The sequence below is a fragment of the Micropterus dolomieu genome, linkage group LG12 (genome assembly GCF_021292245.1).
Source record: "Micropterus dolomieu isolate WLL.071019.BEF.003 ecotype Adirondacks linkage group LG12, ASM2129224v1, whole genome shotgun sequence".
Taxonomy (NCBI): Eukaryota; Metazoa; Chordata; class Actinopteri; order Centrarchiformes; family Centrarchidae; genus Micropterus; species Micropterus dolomieu.
The window spans coordinates 35,520,530-35,534,304 of record NC_060161.1 but is presented as its reverse complement, the minus strand read 5'-3'; the positions used below and the strand labels follow the sequence as shown (position 1 = coordinate 35,534,304).

The window sequence follows — 13,775 nt, the reverse complement described above, 5'->3', positions numbered from 1 at the left end:
GAGATCTACACGTGACAACAGACACCAGTAAGAGCCAACGTACAGCATTAATGGGTAAATGTGAGACTCGTGTTGTTACATGTGAATGTGTGACTTTAAAATGTCTCTCACATGGTTCGTTCACAGGTTTTAGGAATGACAGAAACAGTCCACATGTCCACATGACTGAATCTTTGATGAAACAAAGTTTGTGAAAATGTGAATTTCTCCTTTGGAAACATGAAGTTTGGTGAAACTGAGAACAAGATGCTCCAGAGACAAAGAGGCCCGAACTGGGTCCAGAACAAGGTGAATCAGTCGGGGGCCAAAAGAAACTAAACTGCTGCCCTTATTTGGCACCTCCAGGCGGGTGGTCTACTTGGGACCAATACTGGACCTTGCAGAGCTACAAGGAACCTGTAACGTCATGGGGCGCTGTTGTCTGTGGTTCTGATTTGGTTTTCACCGTTCTCTGCTCAGGAGGGGCTTGATGCTTAATCCGAGCTCAGCTGAAACAGGGCTGGACATCCATGAACTGGTTCTGAGGCAGGGCCATCCAGGGCCAGGTTGGGCTGCACTGACTCCAGCAGGCCTAAGACTGCTCTCATGAACTACTCTCGTTAAAAACACAACCTGAGAACCATAATCTCGTTTACTCCAGCAGTTTGAACCCAAAACAAACTGATTTTGCTGTGATTTAATCACAATAATCAGAATGATGCTGAAATACATCGGGATGCTGATTTGTAAAAAGTCTGAACTGATGCTTTGTCAGGTCTGTCTGACAAGCAAACAACTTTTAAAATGCATGTTATCTGAATGGAGTTCCGATTGGTCGGGACTATGTTATGCTTGACAGACTCATGTTTTCAGACCTCAGCAGGTTTTCTAACTACCTTGCTTACTTTCTCCTGTTTGGCCGGTCTCTACAAATATGAAGTAGTGTCATGGAGCTTGGACACTTGGTCGGACACTCAGGGGCTCGCTGTTGCCCACACAAGTGCCAAACAGGGTCAAAGGTAGCTAAACTGGTTCCAAGCAGGATTAAACAGGACTTCAAAGAGGTCTGAATGAGACCAACGAGGGCCAAAGTGTTCCAGGTCATACAGGGTTCATCGCAGGTCCAATGATAGCCCAACTGGTCTGAATGAGACCAAAGAGGACCAAAGTGTTCCAGGTCATACAGGGTTCATCACCGGTCCAATGATAGCCCAACTGGTCTGAATGAGACCAACGAGGGCCAAAGTGTTCCAGGTCATACAGGGTTCATCGCAGGTCTAATGATAGCCCAACTGGTCTGAATGAGACCAAAGAGGGCCAAAGTGTTCCAGGTCATACAGGGTTCATCGCAGGTCCAATGATAGCCCAACTGGTCTGAATGAGACCAACGAGGACCAAAGTGTTCCAGGTCATACAGGGTTCATCGCAGGTCCAATGATAGCCCAACTGGTCTGAATGAGACCAAAGAGGGCCAAAGTGTTCCAGGTCATACAGGGTTCATCGCAGGTCCAATGATAGCCCAACTGGTCTGAATGAGACCGACGAGGGCCAAAGTGTTCCAGGTCATACAGGGTTCATCGCAGGTCCAATGATAGCCCAACTGGTCTGAATGAGACCGACGAGGGCCAAAGTGTTCCAGGTCATACAGGGTTCATCGCAGGTCCAATGATAGCCCAACTGGTCTGAATGAGACCAAAGAGGGCCAAAGTTCTCCAGTTCATAAAGGGTTGATTGCAGGGTCAAATAGTGCTAATATGGTTCCTCTTCACAGTCTATGGAGGAGAAAAGGGTCCAAATAGGACTGATTATCTCAAGGAAGGGTCATCGAGGCCAGAAAGGCTCTTGACCAGGACCAGCTTTAGTGCCGATCAGGGCTGAAGACGACCTGTGTGGTTTCACCTTGCTGTCTGTCTGTCCAGGTAGCCCAGTGCTGAGGTGAGGCAGCTTGTGATTGGTGGTTACCATGGTACCCAGGCCGTCATCAGGGGAGCTATGGGGGCTCCACTTGATGCCCCCCCGCATCCAGGTGGACTGCTGCCTACCCAACGGTACAACTTTGTTCTGTTCTGTTCTGTTGTCCTCTGTTCGGTTCTGTCCTCTCATGGTGTGTCCGTGTGTTTCAGGGATGATGGTGAGTCTGGAGTGTCTCAGGGAAACTCCTCTCATCAGCATCAAGCAGCAGCTCTTCACTGAGGCCAGAAAGTACCCGCTCTACCACCTGCTGCAGGTGCATCACTGTTTGACCTTTGACTCTGCCTCTCAGCATTACTGGTTGGAACAGTTGTAATAATCTCTGCTCTCTGATTGGCCAGGAGGAGTCAAGCTACATCTTTGTGGGCGTGACCCAGGAGGCGGAGAGGGAGGAGTTTTACGATGAGACTAGGCGGCTATGCGACCTGCGACTGTTTCATCCCATCCTGAAGGTCATCGAACCGCTCGGCAACCGGGAGGAGAAGATCCTGAACCGTGAGATAGGTAAGAATCACCTCACCGAACGTGTCATCACCCGTCATGAAACGCCTGGACAGCCATTGGTCTGTCAACAAACATCTCCTCAGATATCCTCAGTCAATACTGTAGGAGCCAATTATGTTTATTGTTGGCTTGATTTTTATTTAGTTTGAATGTATTTATATTAGTGTTTTGGACACTGGGTGGCGGCGATTAGATGGACATGGTTGTACATAGAGGGCATAGGTGACAGGAAGTGGGAGGCACAGGTAGGGGGAGCACAAACTGTTCTCACCAGACCACAGAGCAGAAGACACGCAAACAACTGGAAACAAGATAAGAAATGAACCGGTATGTTGATCTGTAAAAACTTCACTCCTACCTGTGCATGATGGCAAAGAGATTGGAAACAAAGCTAAAGATGAAGCAAGGAAAAATTGCCATTATATATACCGTGTCACCAAACGTTGTTTTGTCGGCCAAAAACCTCGATGCTAATGTCACTCACCAAACTCTTTCAAAAAGACATTAAGACAAAGGGGGCTAACTGGCTCTAATGCAAATACAAACAAACAGGGCCAAACAGGGATAAACCGCTTTTGTTACAGGGTTAGTTAAAGGGAGGTAGTCTGGTTTCTTTACAGAACAAAAGGGCAAAAAACACATTAAACTGACCCCCCCCCCCCCGCCCAACACCACCACAGTCACACTAAAATGTCCCTGTTTGCAGGATTTGCCATCGGGATGCCGGTCTGTGAGTTTGAAATGATGAAGGACCCGGAGATTCAGGACTTCCGCCGCTCCATACTGAGCGTGTGCAGAGAGGCCATGGAGGAGAGGGAAGGGGGAGGGGCCCACAGCCAAGCGCTCTACGTTTACCCCCCCAATGTGGAATCCAGCCCCCAACTCCCACAGCACATCTACAGCAAGCTGGACAAAGGTACTAACCCTGTTTGACTTCACGGTTCATAAACAGTAGAATCATAGGTGGGGTATTAATCGAGGGCCCCAGGCACAAGAAAGGTTTAGATCTATGCTGGGACAGTGGGAGCCTCTGCTCCATGTCCGCCTGGCAGCTGCCACCTCCAATTTGAAATGTAAACCCTCCTCAGGTCTGAGGCCTTGTTGTACCAACCAATCCTCTTTTCCACAAAGTCTGATCATTTTGATCTCTGCCTTGTATGTGTATAATGGGACAGAGATCTCAAACAAATATGCAAACAAAACCAAATCTGCCTTTCGTGCATGTTTTCAAAGGTGAGACTTGTTGTAAAGTCAACTATTTCAAATTCCATTTTGTACCCCCACAAACAAAGAAAAACTGCTAACCAAAAGCAAAAAAGGAGAAACAACTAAACAAATCAATGCTGAGCAGTGTTGTAGTACTCGAGAGCGGTCTTGGTCTTGAGATTGGTCTTAAGACCACTTTTTGATGGTCTTGGTCTCCTCTCGGACTTGACCGCATTTGTACTAGGTCTTGTCTCGGTCTCGGACATTGAGGACTCGGGATTTTATTTCAAGACCAGTCAAGACCATAACTTTGGAAATATCAATAAACTGCTTGTGCAATGTCTGATTTATTTATTAACATCCTAACTTTTATTGGATGTAAAACGTTTTGCTTCAAATGCAACCTATAACCCTAATTAAAAATGTGTTGTCACTGTTGACGACTGTCCCCTCTCGCCGCAATACTTACGTTGATATCAGCTCTTAGTGTTTTTATGTGGGTGTTTTTATAGGAATGCGGATCTTTCAGATACATTTGACAAGTACCTATGATCTTGTTCCATATTTTATTGTGTGTCATGTAATGTGGGGAACTGGTCTTGGTCTTGACTCGGTCTCGCCCTTCCTCGCTCTTGGTCTTGTCTTGGTCTCGGCTTGGGTGGTCTTGACGACAACACTAATGCTGAGTATGAAAAATGAGGACAAGCATCCACTTCCAGGGATGCAAACTAGTCACATCCAGACACAAATCAGAGTTTGAATCCAAAATAGACATTTCTGTCAATTATGCAGATCCCATGAGTTGTTCTGAGTTTGCAATAACTACTGCTAGTAGCACTTGGAGTTAAGCTAAATGCTCCAGCCTTTTATCCATTACTTTTAAAGGGGCTACACAAAATGATGGAAACTCAAATGAACTTCCACTGCCACATTATAACCCCTTCACACACAGGCAATAAAAATGATTTCATTACAAAACTGCGTATAGCCCCTTTTGATCATTACAACCTTTTATATATTAAGCTTAGCTAACTATTTCAACGGTTTATCCATTACGTTTAAACCCACAATTTTAAACTTTTCCCATTATTTTTACCTAACAATTTTAACCTTTTATCCATCACTTTTAACCATTTCAACATTTTATCCATCACCTTTAGGTAACAATTTAAAACTTTTTCCATTATTTTTACCTAACAATTTCAATCTTTTATCCATCACTTTTAACCATTTCAACCTTTTATCCATCACTTTAACCATTTCAACCTTTTATCCATCACTTTTAACCATTTCAACCTTTTATCCATCACTTTAACCATTTCAACCTTTTATCCATCACTTTAACCATTTCAACCTTTTATCCATCACTTTTAACCATTTCAACATTTTATCTATTACTTTTAGCTAACAATTTTAAACTTTTATCCATTACTTTTAACCATTTCAACCTTTTATCCATTACTTTTAGCTAACAAATTCAACCTTTTATCCATTACTTTTAGCTAACAAATTCAACCTTTTATCCATTACTTTTAACCCACAATTTAAAACTTTTTTCCCATTATTTTTTCCCAACAATTTCACACTTTAATCCTTAAGTTTTAATTAATGAATTCAACTTTTAGCTAGCTACCATTTGTCCATTCCTTTTTACCATTTCAATTACTTTCAGTTACATCAAATTGAAATGTTATATTACAAAGTAGGATAATGCTCTACTGTTCTCTTTGTATCTGTCTCTCTGCAGGGAGGTTGATTGTTACCATCTGGGTGATCGTGTCTCCGTCGAACTCCAAACAGAAATACACCCTAAAGGTAAAGCTGGATGTGTGTTGTCAGATGAAAGGATGTGTGGGAGCGGACTGAAACTCTTTCGCTCTTTGAAATTCACCCTGTTCTCCGGTTATCTCTGGTAGTTTAGCCCAGCCTAACAGATACACATACAACGTTCTGCTGCAGCTGACCGACTGACCAGCTCGATCACAGATCATATAAAAGAATGAGAAAATGAAAAATAAAAACACTTTAACCACCGGCCAGTTGGGGCTGGAATTGACCGGCCGTTAGGGAGTCTTCCTGATCTGTCTAATTGTACTACATTATACACAATTATTATTTAACCCATAAAATTCAGCTAAAGCTTCCGTGTAGAGTAAAGTCTGCTGTGAGCACCTGATTGAACAAGTTTTGACCCAAAACACCCAAACAGGGTAATTGCATCAGTGTCTACAACAATGATATTGATGAGGCCACTGAGAAGTCAGGACATTTAAAACCCAACGCATGGTGGCTTTAAGGTTGTTGGATAGAATGAAAATTGACACTGAATGGATGGGGGTGGTGATGGAGCAGTGGATAAGACACAAGCCTTTGCTGTAGGAGACCGGAAAAACAATTTGATTTCCACTGTGATCCATCCACCAATGTGTCCCTGAGCCAGACATTTAACCCCTAGTTGCTCCGGAGGCGTTCGACCTCTGACATATAAAGCAGCTGTAAGTCGCTTTGGATAAAAGCGTCAGCTAAATGAATAATAATTATATATCAAACTCTAGAAAAATCTGAGAAATAAACTCTATGACTCTATGATATCAGCAATGTAGCGGGAACAAACATAACAACAAGGTATGATGTTGTATTGTGTGTTTTTGTGTACAGGTGAGTCACGACAGTTTACCTGAGCAGCTGATAGCAGAGTCCATCAGGAAGAAAAGCCGATCGATGCATCTCTCACCTCAACAGCTCCGCCTCTGTGTCCAGGAGTACCAGGGACAGTACATCCTGAAGGTACACCTGTCCGTCTGACTCACCTGTCTGACTGTGTCCCAAAATACCAGGATAGTACATCCTGAAGATACACCTGTCTGTCTCACCTGTCCGTCTGTCTCACCTGTCTGTCTCACCTGTCTGTCTGTCTCACCTGTCTGTCTGTCTCACCTGTCCGTCTGACTCACCTGTCTGACTGTGTCCCAAAATACCAGGATAGTACATCCTGAAGATACACCTGTCTGTCTCACCTGTCCGTCTGTCTCACCTGTCTGTCTCACCTGTCTGTCTGTCTCACCTGTATGTCTGACTCACCTGTCTGTCTGTCTCACCTGTCTGTCTGTCTCACCTGTCCGTCTGTCTCACCTGTCTGACTGTGTCCCAAAATACCAGGATAGTACATCCTGAAGATACACCTGTCTGTCTCACCTGTCCGTCTGTCTCACCTGTCTGTCTCACCTGTCTGTCTCACCTGTCTGTCTCACCTGTCTGTCTGTCTCACCTGTATGTCTGACTCACCTGTCTGTCTGTCTCACCTGTCTGTCTGTCTCACCTGTCCGTCTGTCTCACCTGTCTGACTGTGTCCCAAAATACCAGGATAGTACATCCTGAAGATACACCTGTCTGTCTCACCTGTCCGTCTGTCTCACCTGTCTGTCTCACCTGTTCGTCTGACTCACCTGTCTGACTGTGTCCCAAAATACCAGGATAGTACATCCTGAAGATACACCTGTCTGTCTCATCTGTCCGTCTGTCTCACCTGTCTGTCTGACTCACCTGTCCGTCTGACTCACCTGTCTGTCTGATGCACCTATCTGTCTAACTCACCTGTCCGTCTGACTCACCTGTCTGACTGTGTCCCAAAATACCAGGATAGTACATCCTAAAGATACACCTGTCTGTCTGTCTCACCTGTCTAACTCACCTGTCTGTCTGTCTCACCTGTCTGACTGTGTCCCAAAATACCAGGATAGTACATCCTAAAGATACACCTGTCTGTCTCACCTGTCCGTTTGTCTCACCTGTCTGTCTGTCTCACCTGTCTGTCTGTTTCACCTGTCTGTCTGTCTCACCTGTATGTCTGACTCACCTGTCTGTCTGATGCACCTATCTGTCTGACTCACCTGTCCGTCTGACTCACCTGTCTGTCTCTGTCCCAAAATACCAGGATAGTACATCCTGAAGATACACCTGTCTGTCTCACCTGTCCGTCTGTCTCACCTGTCTGTCTCACCTGTCTGACTGTGTCCCGAAATACCAGGATAGTAAATCCTGAAGATACACCTGTCTGTCTCACCTGTCCGTCTGTCTCACCTGTCTGTCTCACCTGTCTGACTGTGTCCCGAAATACCAGGATAGTAAATCCTGAAGATACACCTGTCTGTCTCACCTGTCCGTCTGTCTCACCTGTCTGTCTCACCTGTCTGACTGTGTCCCGAAATACCAGGATAGTAAATCCTGAAGATACACCTGTCTGTCTCACCTGTCCGTCTGTCTCACCTGTCTGTCTCACCTGTCTGACTGTGTCCCGAAATACCAGGATAGTAAATCCTGAAGATACACCTGTCTGTCTCACCTGTCCGTCTGTCTCACCTGTCTGTCTCACCTGTCTGACTGTGTCCCGAAATACCAGGATAGTAAATCCTGAAGATACACCTGTCTGTCTCACCTGTCCGTCTGTCTCACCTGTCTGTCTCACCTGTCTGACTGTGTCCCGAAATACCAGGATAGTAAATCCTGAAGATACACCTGTCTGTCTCACCTGTCCGTCTGTCTCACCTGTCTGTCTCACCTGTCTGACTGTGTCCCGAAATACCAGGATAGTAAATCCTGAAGATACACCTGTCTGTCTCACCTGTCCGTCTGTCTCACCTGTCTGTCTCACCTGTCTGACTGTGTCCCGAAATACCAGGATAGTAAATCCTGAAGATACACCTGTCTGTCTCACCTTTCTGTCTCACCTGTCCGTCTGACTCACCTGTCTGTCTGATGCACCTATCTGTCTAACTCACCTGTCTGTCTGACTCACCTGTCTGTCTCTGTCCCGAAATACCAGGACAGTACATCCTGAAGATACACCTGTCTGTCTCACCTGTCCGTCTGTCTCACCTGTCTGTCTGTGTCCAGGAGTACCAGGGACAGTACATCCTGAAGGTACACCTATCTGTCTGTCTCACCTGTCTGTCTGACTCACCTGTCTGTCTGTGTCCAGGAGTTACAGGTAAATCCGTCTGTCTGACTGTCTGTCTCCTCAGGTGTGTGGCTGTGACGAGTACCTGTTGGAGAAATATCCTCTCAGTCAGTACAAGGTAACAGCTTCACTCTAAAACACAAACCATCAACAACCACTTCAACCTGTCTCACTATGTCTACCTGTCTTGCCCCCCACCTGTCTCTCCCTCCACCTGTCTCCCTGCAGTATATCCGCTCCTGTATCATTGTGGGTCGTCTTCCTCACCTGATGCTGGTCTCCAAAGACAGTCTCTACTCTCAGCTACCTGCCTCTGGCTTTGTCACGCCTTCATACAGGTATGACCAGCATCTCTGACACACAGGTAACATCCAATCAGGAGCTCGTACAGGTAGCCAAGATGTTTGTTGTTTGTGTTTCAGTCGGCGGACTCCTCAGCCGTCTCCGTGTCCAGGAGGAGGTGATGGTTCTCCTTCTCGCTCTCTGTGGGCCTTCAACACACTGCTGAGGGTCCGACTGCTCTGTGCCACCTACGTCAACGTCAACATCAGAGATATCGACAAGGTTTGTCTCCTCCTTGGTCTGTGCTCATCTCTGTTGTTGTTGTGAAACCGAACCAGTCCGGCACCTGTTCATGTTCAGTGTCCCTGTGACAGCGTTAACCAAGAGGCTGTTCCTCATCCGGACAGATGGAAGACAGTCAGTTGTGCTGCCAAAACAGCCCCGACTCGTTGAGACATGGACTCCAGCAGACCGGAAGGTGTGCTGTGGTATCTGGCACCAAGACATTAGCAGAAGATCCTTTAAGTCCTGTAAGGTGTGAGATGCGGCCTCCAAGGACTTGTTTGTCAACACCTTGAACTCGTTATTGTGTTACTCAAACCGTTCTTGAAGCATGTTTGTAACATCTACATGAATGGCAGGACCCGAGGTTTCCCAGAGGTGCCAGCACACTGCCTCCGCCCGCTCGCCTTCTTCCCATTGTAGGAGCTTTCAGCAGGGGACAGGGGTCAGCATGGGCACCGTGACTGGTCTGTGGAAATGCAGCCCATACGCAACAAACTGCAAACTCAGTGTGTTCTGACACCTTATCCAATGAAGGTTAAAATCAAGGGCAACTGGTCTTGGTTGAAGCTACAAGAAGACGTTTCGTCCCTCATCCAAAGGACTTCTTCAGTTCTGACTGACTGGCAGGGAAACTCAGCTATTTAACCTCAGTGGGGTCGTTATCCCGGGTCATCGATACCGCTGGTTCGTTAGTGTTCCTTGTTGCTGTGACGACAGTCGTTACAGTCGTTGAGACTACCTGTGGCCAAGACTGAACGACCATCGTTGGTATCTTCACCTGAGGCCAATAGGTTACGTTTGTTGAGTTTCCTGGGAAGTGATGAAAGGACAGCATTGTAAGTGGGGGATAAGTGGTGGCGTAGACCCCCTCCCCTGTTCAATGACGGCTTCTCAACCCTGGTGTAGAATCCACCGTTGTACTGGAAGTAGGTGGTGTTTAGACAGAGGTCGAGTAATTTGCAGATTTGGTCAGGGCTGAGGCTAGTTCTGTTGTCCAGGGTGTTGTCTTGTGTTAGCCGTTTCCTAACGGTTTCTACTGCCTCTATGGTGGGGATGCAGGTGAACAAAGACGTCACGTCATAGGATACCATGGTTTCATCTGGATCCAGTTTTAGTCCTCGAACTTTGCTTATAAAGTCAATAGACTTTGTAAAACCCACACACACAGACCAATACCTACTGTTCGATTCCCACCACCCACTGGAGCACAAGCTAGGGGTCATGAGAACACTGCACCACAGAGCGGAAAACATACCAACAAGCGCCCAAGCCAGAACCAGCATCAACTCTTTCAGCAGTTTGACCTACAGTAGCTGATCTGTTGGATCGGACCACACGTCCAGCCTTTACACCCCACGTGCCTATCCGTGACCCTGTAACCGGTTCATCCATTTTCCTTCCTTGGACCGCTTCTGATTGGTTACTGACCCCTCTAGACCGGGCTGGAAAGCCTCTGACCCAGTTGTCTAGCCATCACAGTTTGGCCCTTGTTTGCCCATTTTACCTGCTTCTGACACATCAACTTTAAGGACACAATGTTCACTTATGGGTGGCGCGGTGGTGCAGTAGTTAGCACTGTTTCCTCACAGCAAGAATGTCGTGGGTTCAAACCCCAGTTTCCCCGGCCTTTCTGTGTGGAGTTTGCATGTTCTATCCAGGTGCTCCGGCTTCCTCCCACTATCCAAAAGACATGCAGGCTAGGTTAATTGGTGTCTCTAAAATTGTTCTTAGGTGTGAGCGTGAGTGGTTGTTTGTCTATGTGTGGCCCTGCGATAGACTGGCGACCTGTCCAGGGTGGACCCCGCCTTGCGCCCGATGTCAGCTGGGATTGGCTCCAGCTCCGGCTTGTCCCTGTACGCAGGATAAGCGGTTGACGATGGATGGATGGATGTTCACTTATTGCCTAATATATCACATCATGACTCTATTTCCGTTCAACTAAAGCAGGCTTCATGCTAGACTTTAAGACAACTCTGTTATGTCTTCTTGAGGTGAAGGACACAGCTGTCAACACGACCTTTATCTAATGAGAGGACATGTTTCTGTGAGACAACAGTTGAATAATTGGCTCTGCTGAAATGTTGCTCAGCTACAAATTTCTCTGCAGTCCTTTTGTGTCTCTTTCTGGTCGTTTTGTGACCGTAAACCTTTGGAAGAAAACTTTTGTCTCGGCATGTAGATCTAATATATGTCGCTGCCACATTAGTTTGAATAATAAAGTCAAGCTTCATGTTTTTATTGGACAGTCGAGTTGAGGAGCTGCTGTCTTACTGTGTCCTTCGGTTTAGCTGAACTTGGTGTACAGATCTGTCTGACTGACTATCATGGTGTGTTAACATGAGAGTGTGAAGGTTAAAATATTTTTGTGAATCTGTGTGTGTAGATCTATGTGAGGACCGGGATCTATCACGGCGGAGAGCCGCTCTGTGACAACGTCAACACTCAGAGAGTCCCCTGCTCCAACCCCAGGTAACACCCACTGAATATAAACCTTAGGCTGTATGACATCACCTCAGGTTCAGTTCGGCGGCTCATTTGTTGCTGCCGTCATGATTGCGGTGAACAGAACACTCTCTTTGTCTTTCTGACAACCTGTATTTCATTTTTGCCAACTGTCTCTTTCTCTCTGCCTGTCTGTCTCCAGGTGGAACGAGTGGCTGACCTACGACATCTACATGGCTGACCTCCCTCGCTCAGCCAGACTCTGCCTGTCTATCTGCTCTGTGAAGGGAAGGAAAGGAGCCAAGGAGGTAGGAAAGAAAGGAAACCAGAGCACATGACCACATGAAGGACTGTGTAAAGACTGACTGGATGAACCTGTCTCCCTCCCCACCTGTCTGTCTCTCAGGAGCACTGTCCTCTGGCCTGGGGAAACGTTAACCTATTTGACTACACTGACATTCTGGTTTCGGGTAAAGTGGCTCTGAGTCTTTGGCCCGTCCCTCATGGTCTCGAGGACCTCCTGAATCCCATCGGAGTCGCTGGTTCAAATCCCAACAAGGTAAAGAACACCTGTCTCTACCTGTCTGCATCACAATGAACACGTCTGACTGATTCAGGTGACTTAATGATTGATGGTCTTGTCCTCTGTAGGAGACTCCCTGTGTTGAGCTGGAGTTCTCCTGGTTTAATCAGACTGTCATGTTTCCTGATGAGCAGCAGATAGAAGAACACGCTAACTGGACCATCAGCAGGGAGCTGGGCTACAACTACTGCCACGGACTGGTAACATATACACAAAACTACTGCTACTGACTGGTAACATATACACAAAACTACTGCCACGGACTGGTAACATATACACAACTACTGCCACGGACTGGTAACATATATACAAAACTACTGCTACTGACTGGTAACATATACACACAACTACTGCCACGGACTGGTAACATATACACAAAACTACTGCCACGGACTGGTAACATATATACACAACTACTGCCACGGACTGGTAACATATACACAAAACTACTGCCACGGACTGGTAACATATACACACAACTACTGCTACTGTCTGGTAACATATACACAAAACTACTGCCACGGACTGGTAACATATACACAAAACTACTGCTACTGACTGGTAACATATATACACAACTACTGCAACGGACTGGTAACATATACACACAACTACTGCTACTGTCTGGTAACATATACACAAAACTACTGCCACGGACTGGTAACATATACACAAAACTACTGCTACTGTCTGGTAACATATACACAAAACTACTGCCACGGACTGGTAACATATACACAAAACTACTGCTACTGACTGGTAACATATACACACAACTACTGCCACGGACTGGTAACATATACACAAAACTACTGCCACGGACTGGTAACATATACACAAAACTACTGCCACGGACTGGTAACATATATACAAAACTACTGCCACGGACTGGTAACATATATATACAACTACTGCCACTGACTGGTAACATATATACACAACTACTGCTACTGACTGGTAACATATATACACAACTACTGCTACTGACTGGTAACATATATACACAACTACTGCTACTGACTGGTAACATATATACACAACTACTGCTACTGACTGGTAACATATATACACAACTACTGCTACTGACTGGTAACATATATACACAACTACTACTACTGACTGGTAACATATATACACAACTACTGCTACTGACTGGTAACATATATACACAACTACTGCTACTGACTGGTAACATATATACACAACTAGTACTACTGACTGGTAACATATATACACAACTACTGCTACTGACTGGTAACATATATACACAACTACTGCTACTGACTGGTAACATATATACACAACTAGTACTACTGACTGGTAACATATATACACAACTACTGCTACTGACTGGTAACATATATACACAACTACTGCTACTGACTGGTAACATATATACACAACTAGTACTACTGACTGGTAACATATATACACAACTACTGCTACTGACTGGTAACATATATACACAACTACTGCTACTGACTGGTAACATATATACACAACTACTGCTACTGACTGGTAACATATATACACAACTACTGCTACTGACTGGTAACATATATACAC

The 13,775-nt window shown here is 45.7% G+C and overlaps 1 protein-coding gene across 1 annotated transcript in view; it reads left to right on the top strand.

Annotated features, from left to right (window-relative positions):
• The window catches only part of zgc:158659 (uncharacterized protein LOC791141 homolog), a 34,178-nt gene that overhangs the window by 6,956 nt on the left and 13,447 nt on the right, over positions 1–13,775 (top strand). The window contains exons 2-14 of the mRNA XM_046064614.1: positions 1,899–2,027; positions 2,103–2,206; positions 2,292–2,454; positions 3,161–3,370; positions 5,408–5,475; positions 6,319–6,447; positions 8,682–8,735; positions 8,846–8,955; positions 9,040–9,181; positions 11,568–11,653; positions 11,829–11,934; positions 12,033–12,185; positions 12,278–12,409. Coding sequence (XP_045920570.1) covers positions 1,943–2,027; positions 2,103–2,206; positions 2,292–2,454; positions 3,161–3,370; positions 5,408–5,475; positions 6,319–6,447; positions 8,682–8,735; positions 8,846–8,955; positions 9,040–9,181; positions 11,568–11,653; positions 11,829–11,934; positions 12,033–12,185; positions 12,278–12,409 — 1,542 coding nt within the window. The 5' untranslated portion in view covers positions 1,899–1,942. The remainder of the gene's footprint in view (positions 1–1,898; positions 2,028–2,102; positions 2,207–2,291; positions 2,455–3,160; positions 3,371–5,407; positions 5,476–6,318; positions 6,448–8,681; positions 8,736–8,845; positions 8,956–9,039; positions 9,182–11,567; positions 11,654–11,828; positions 11,935–12,032; positions 12,186–12,277; positions 12,410–13,775) is intronic.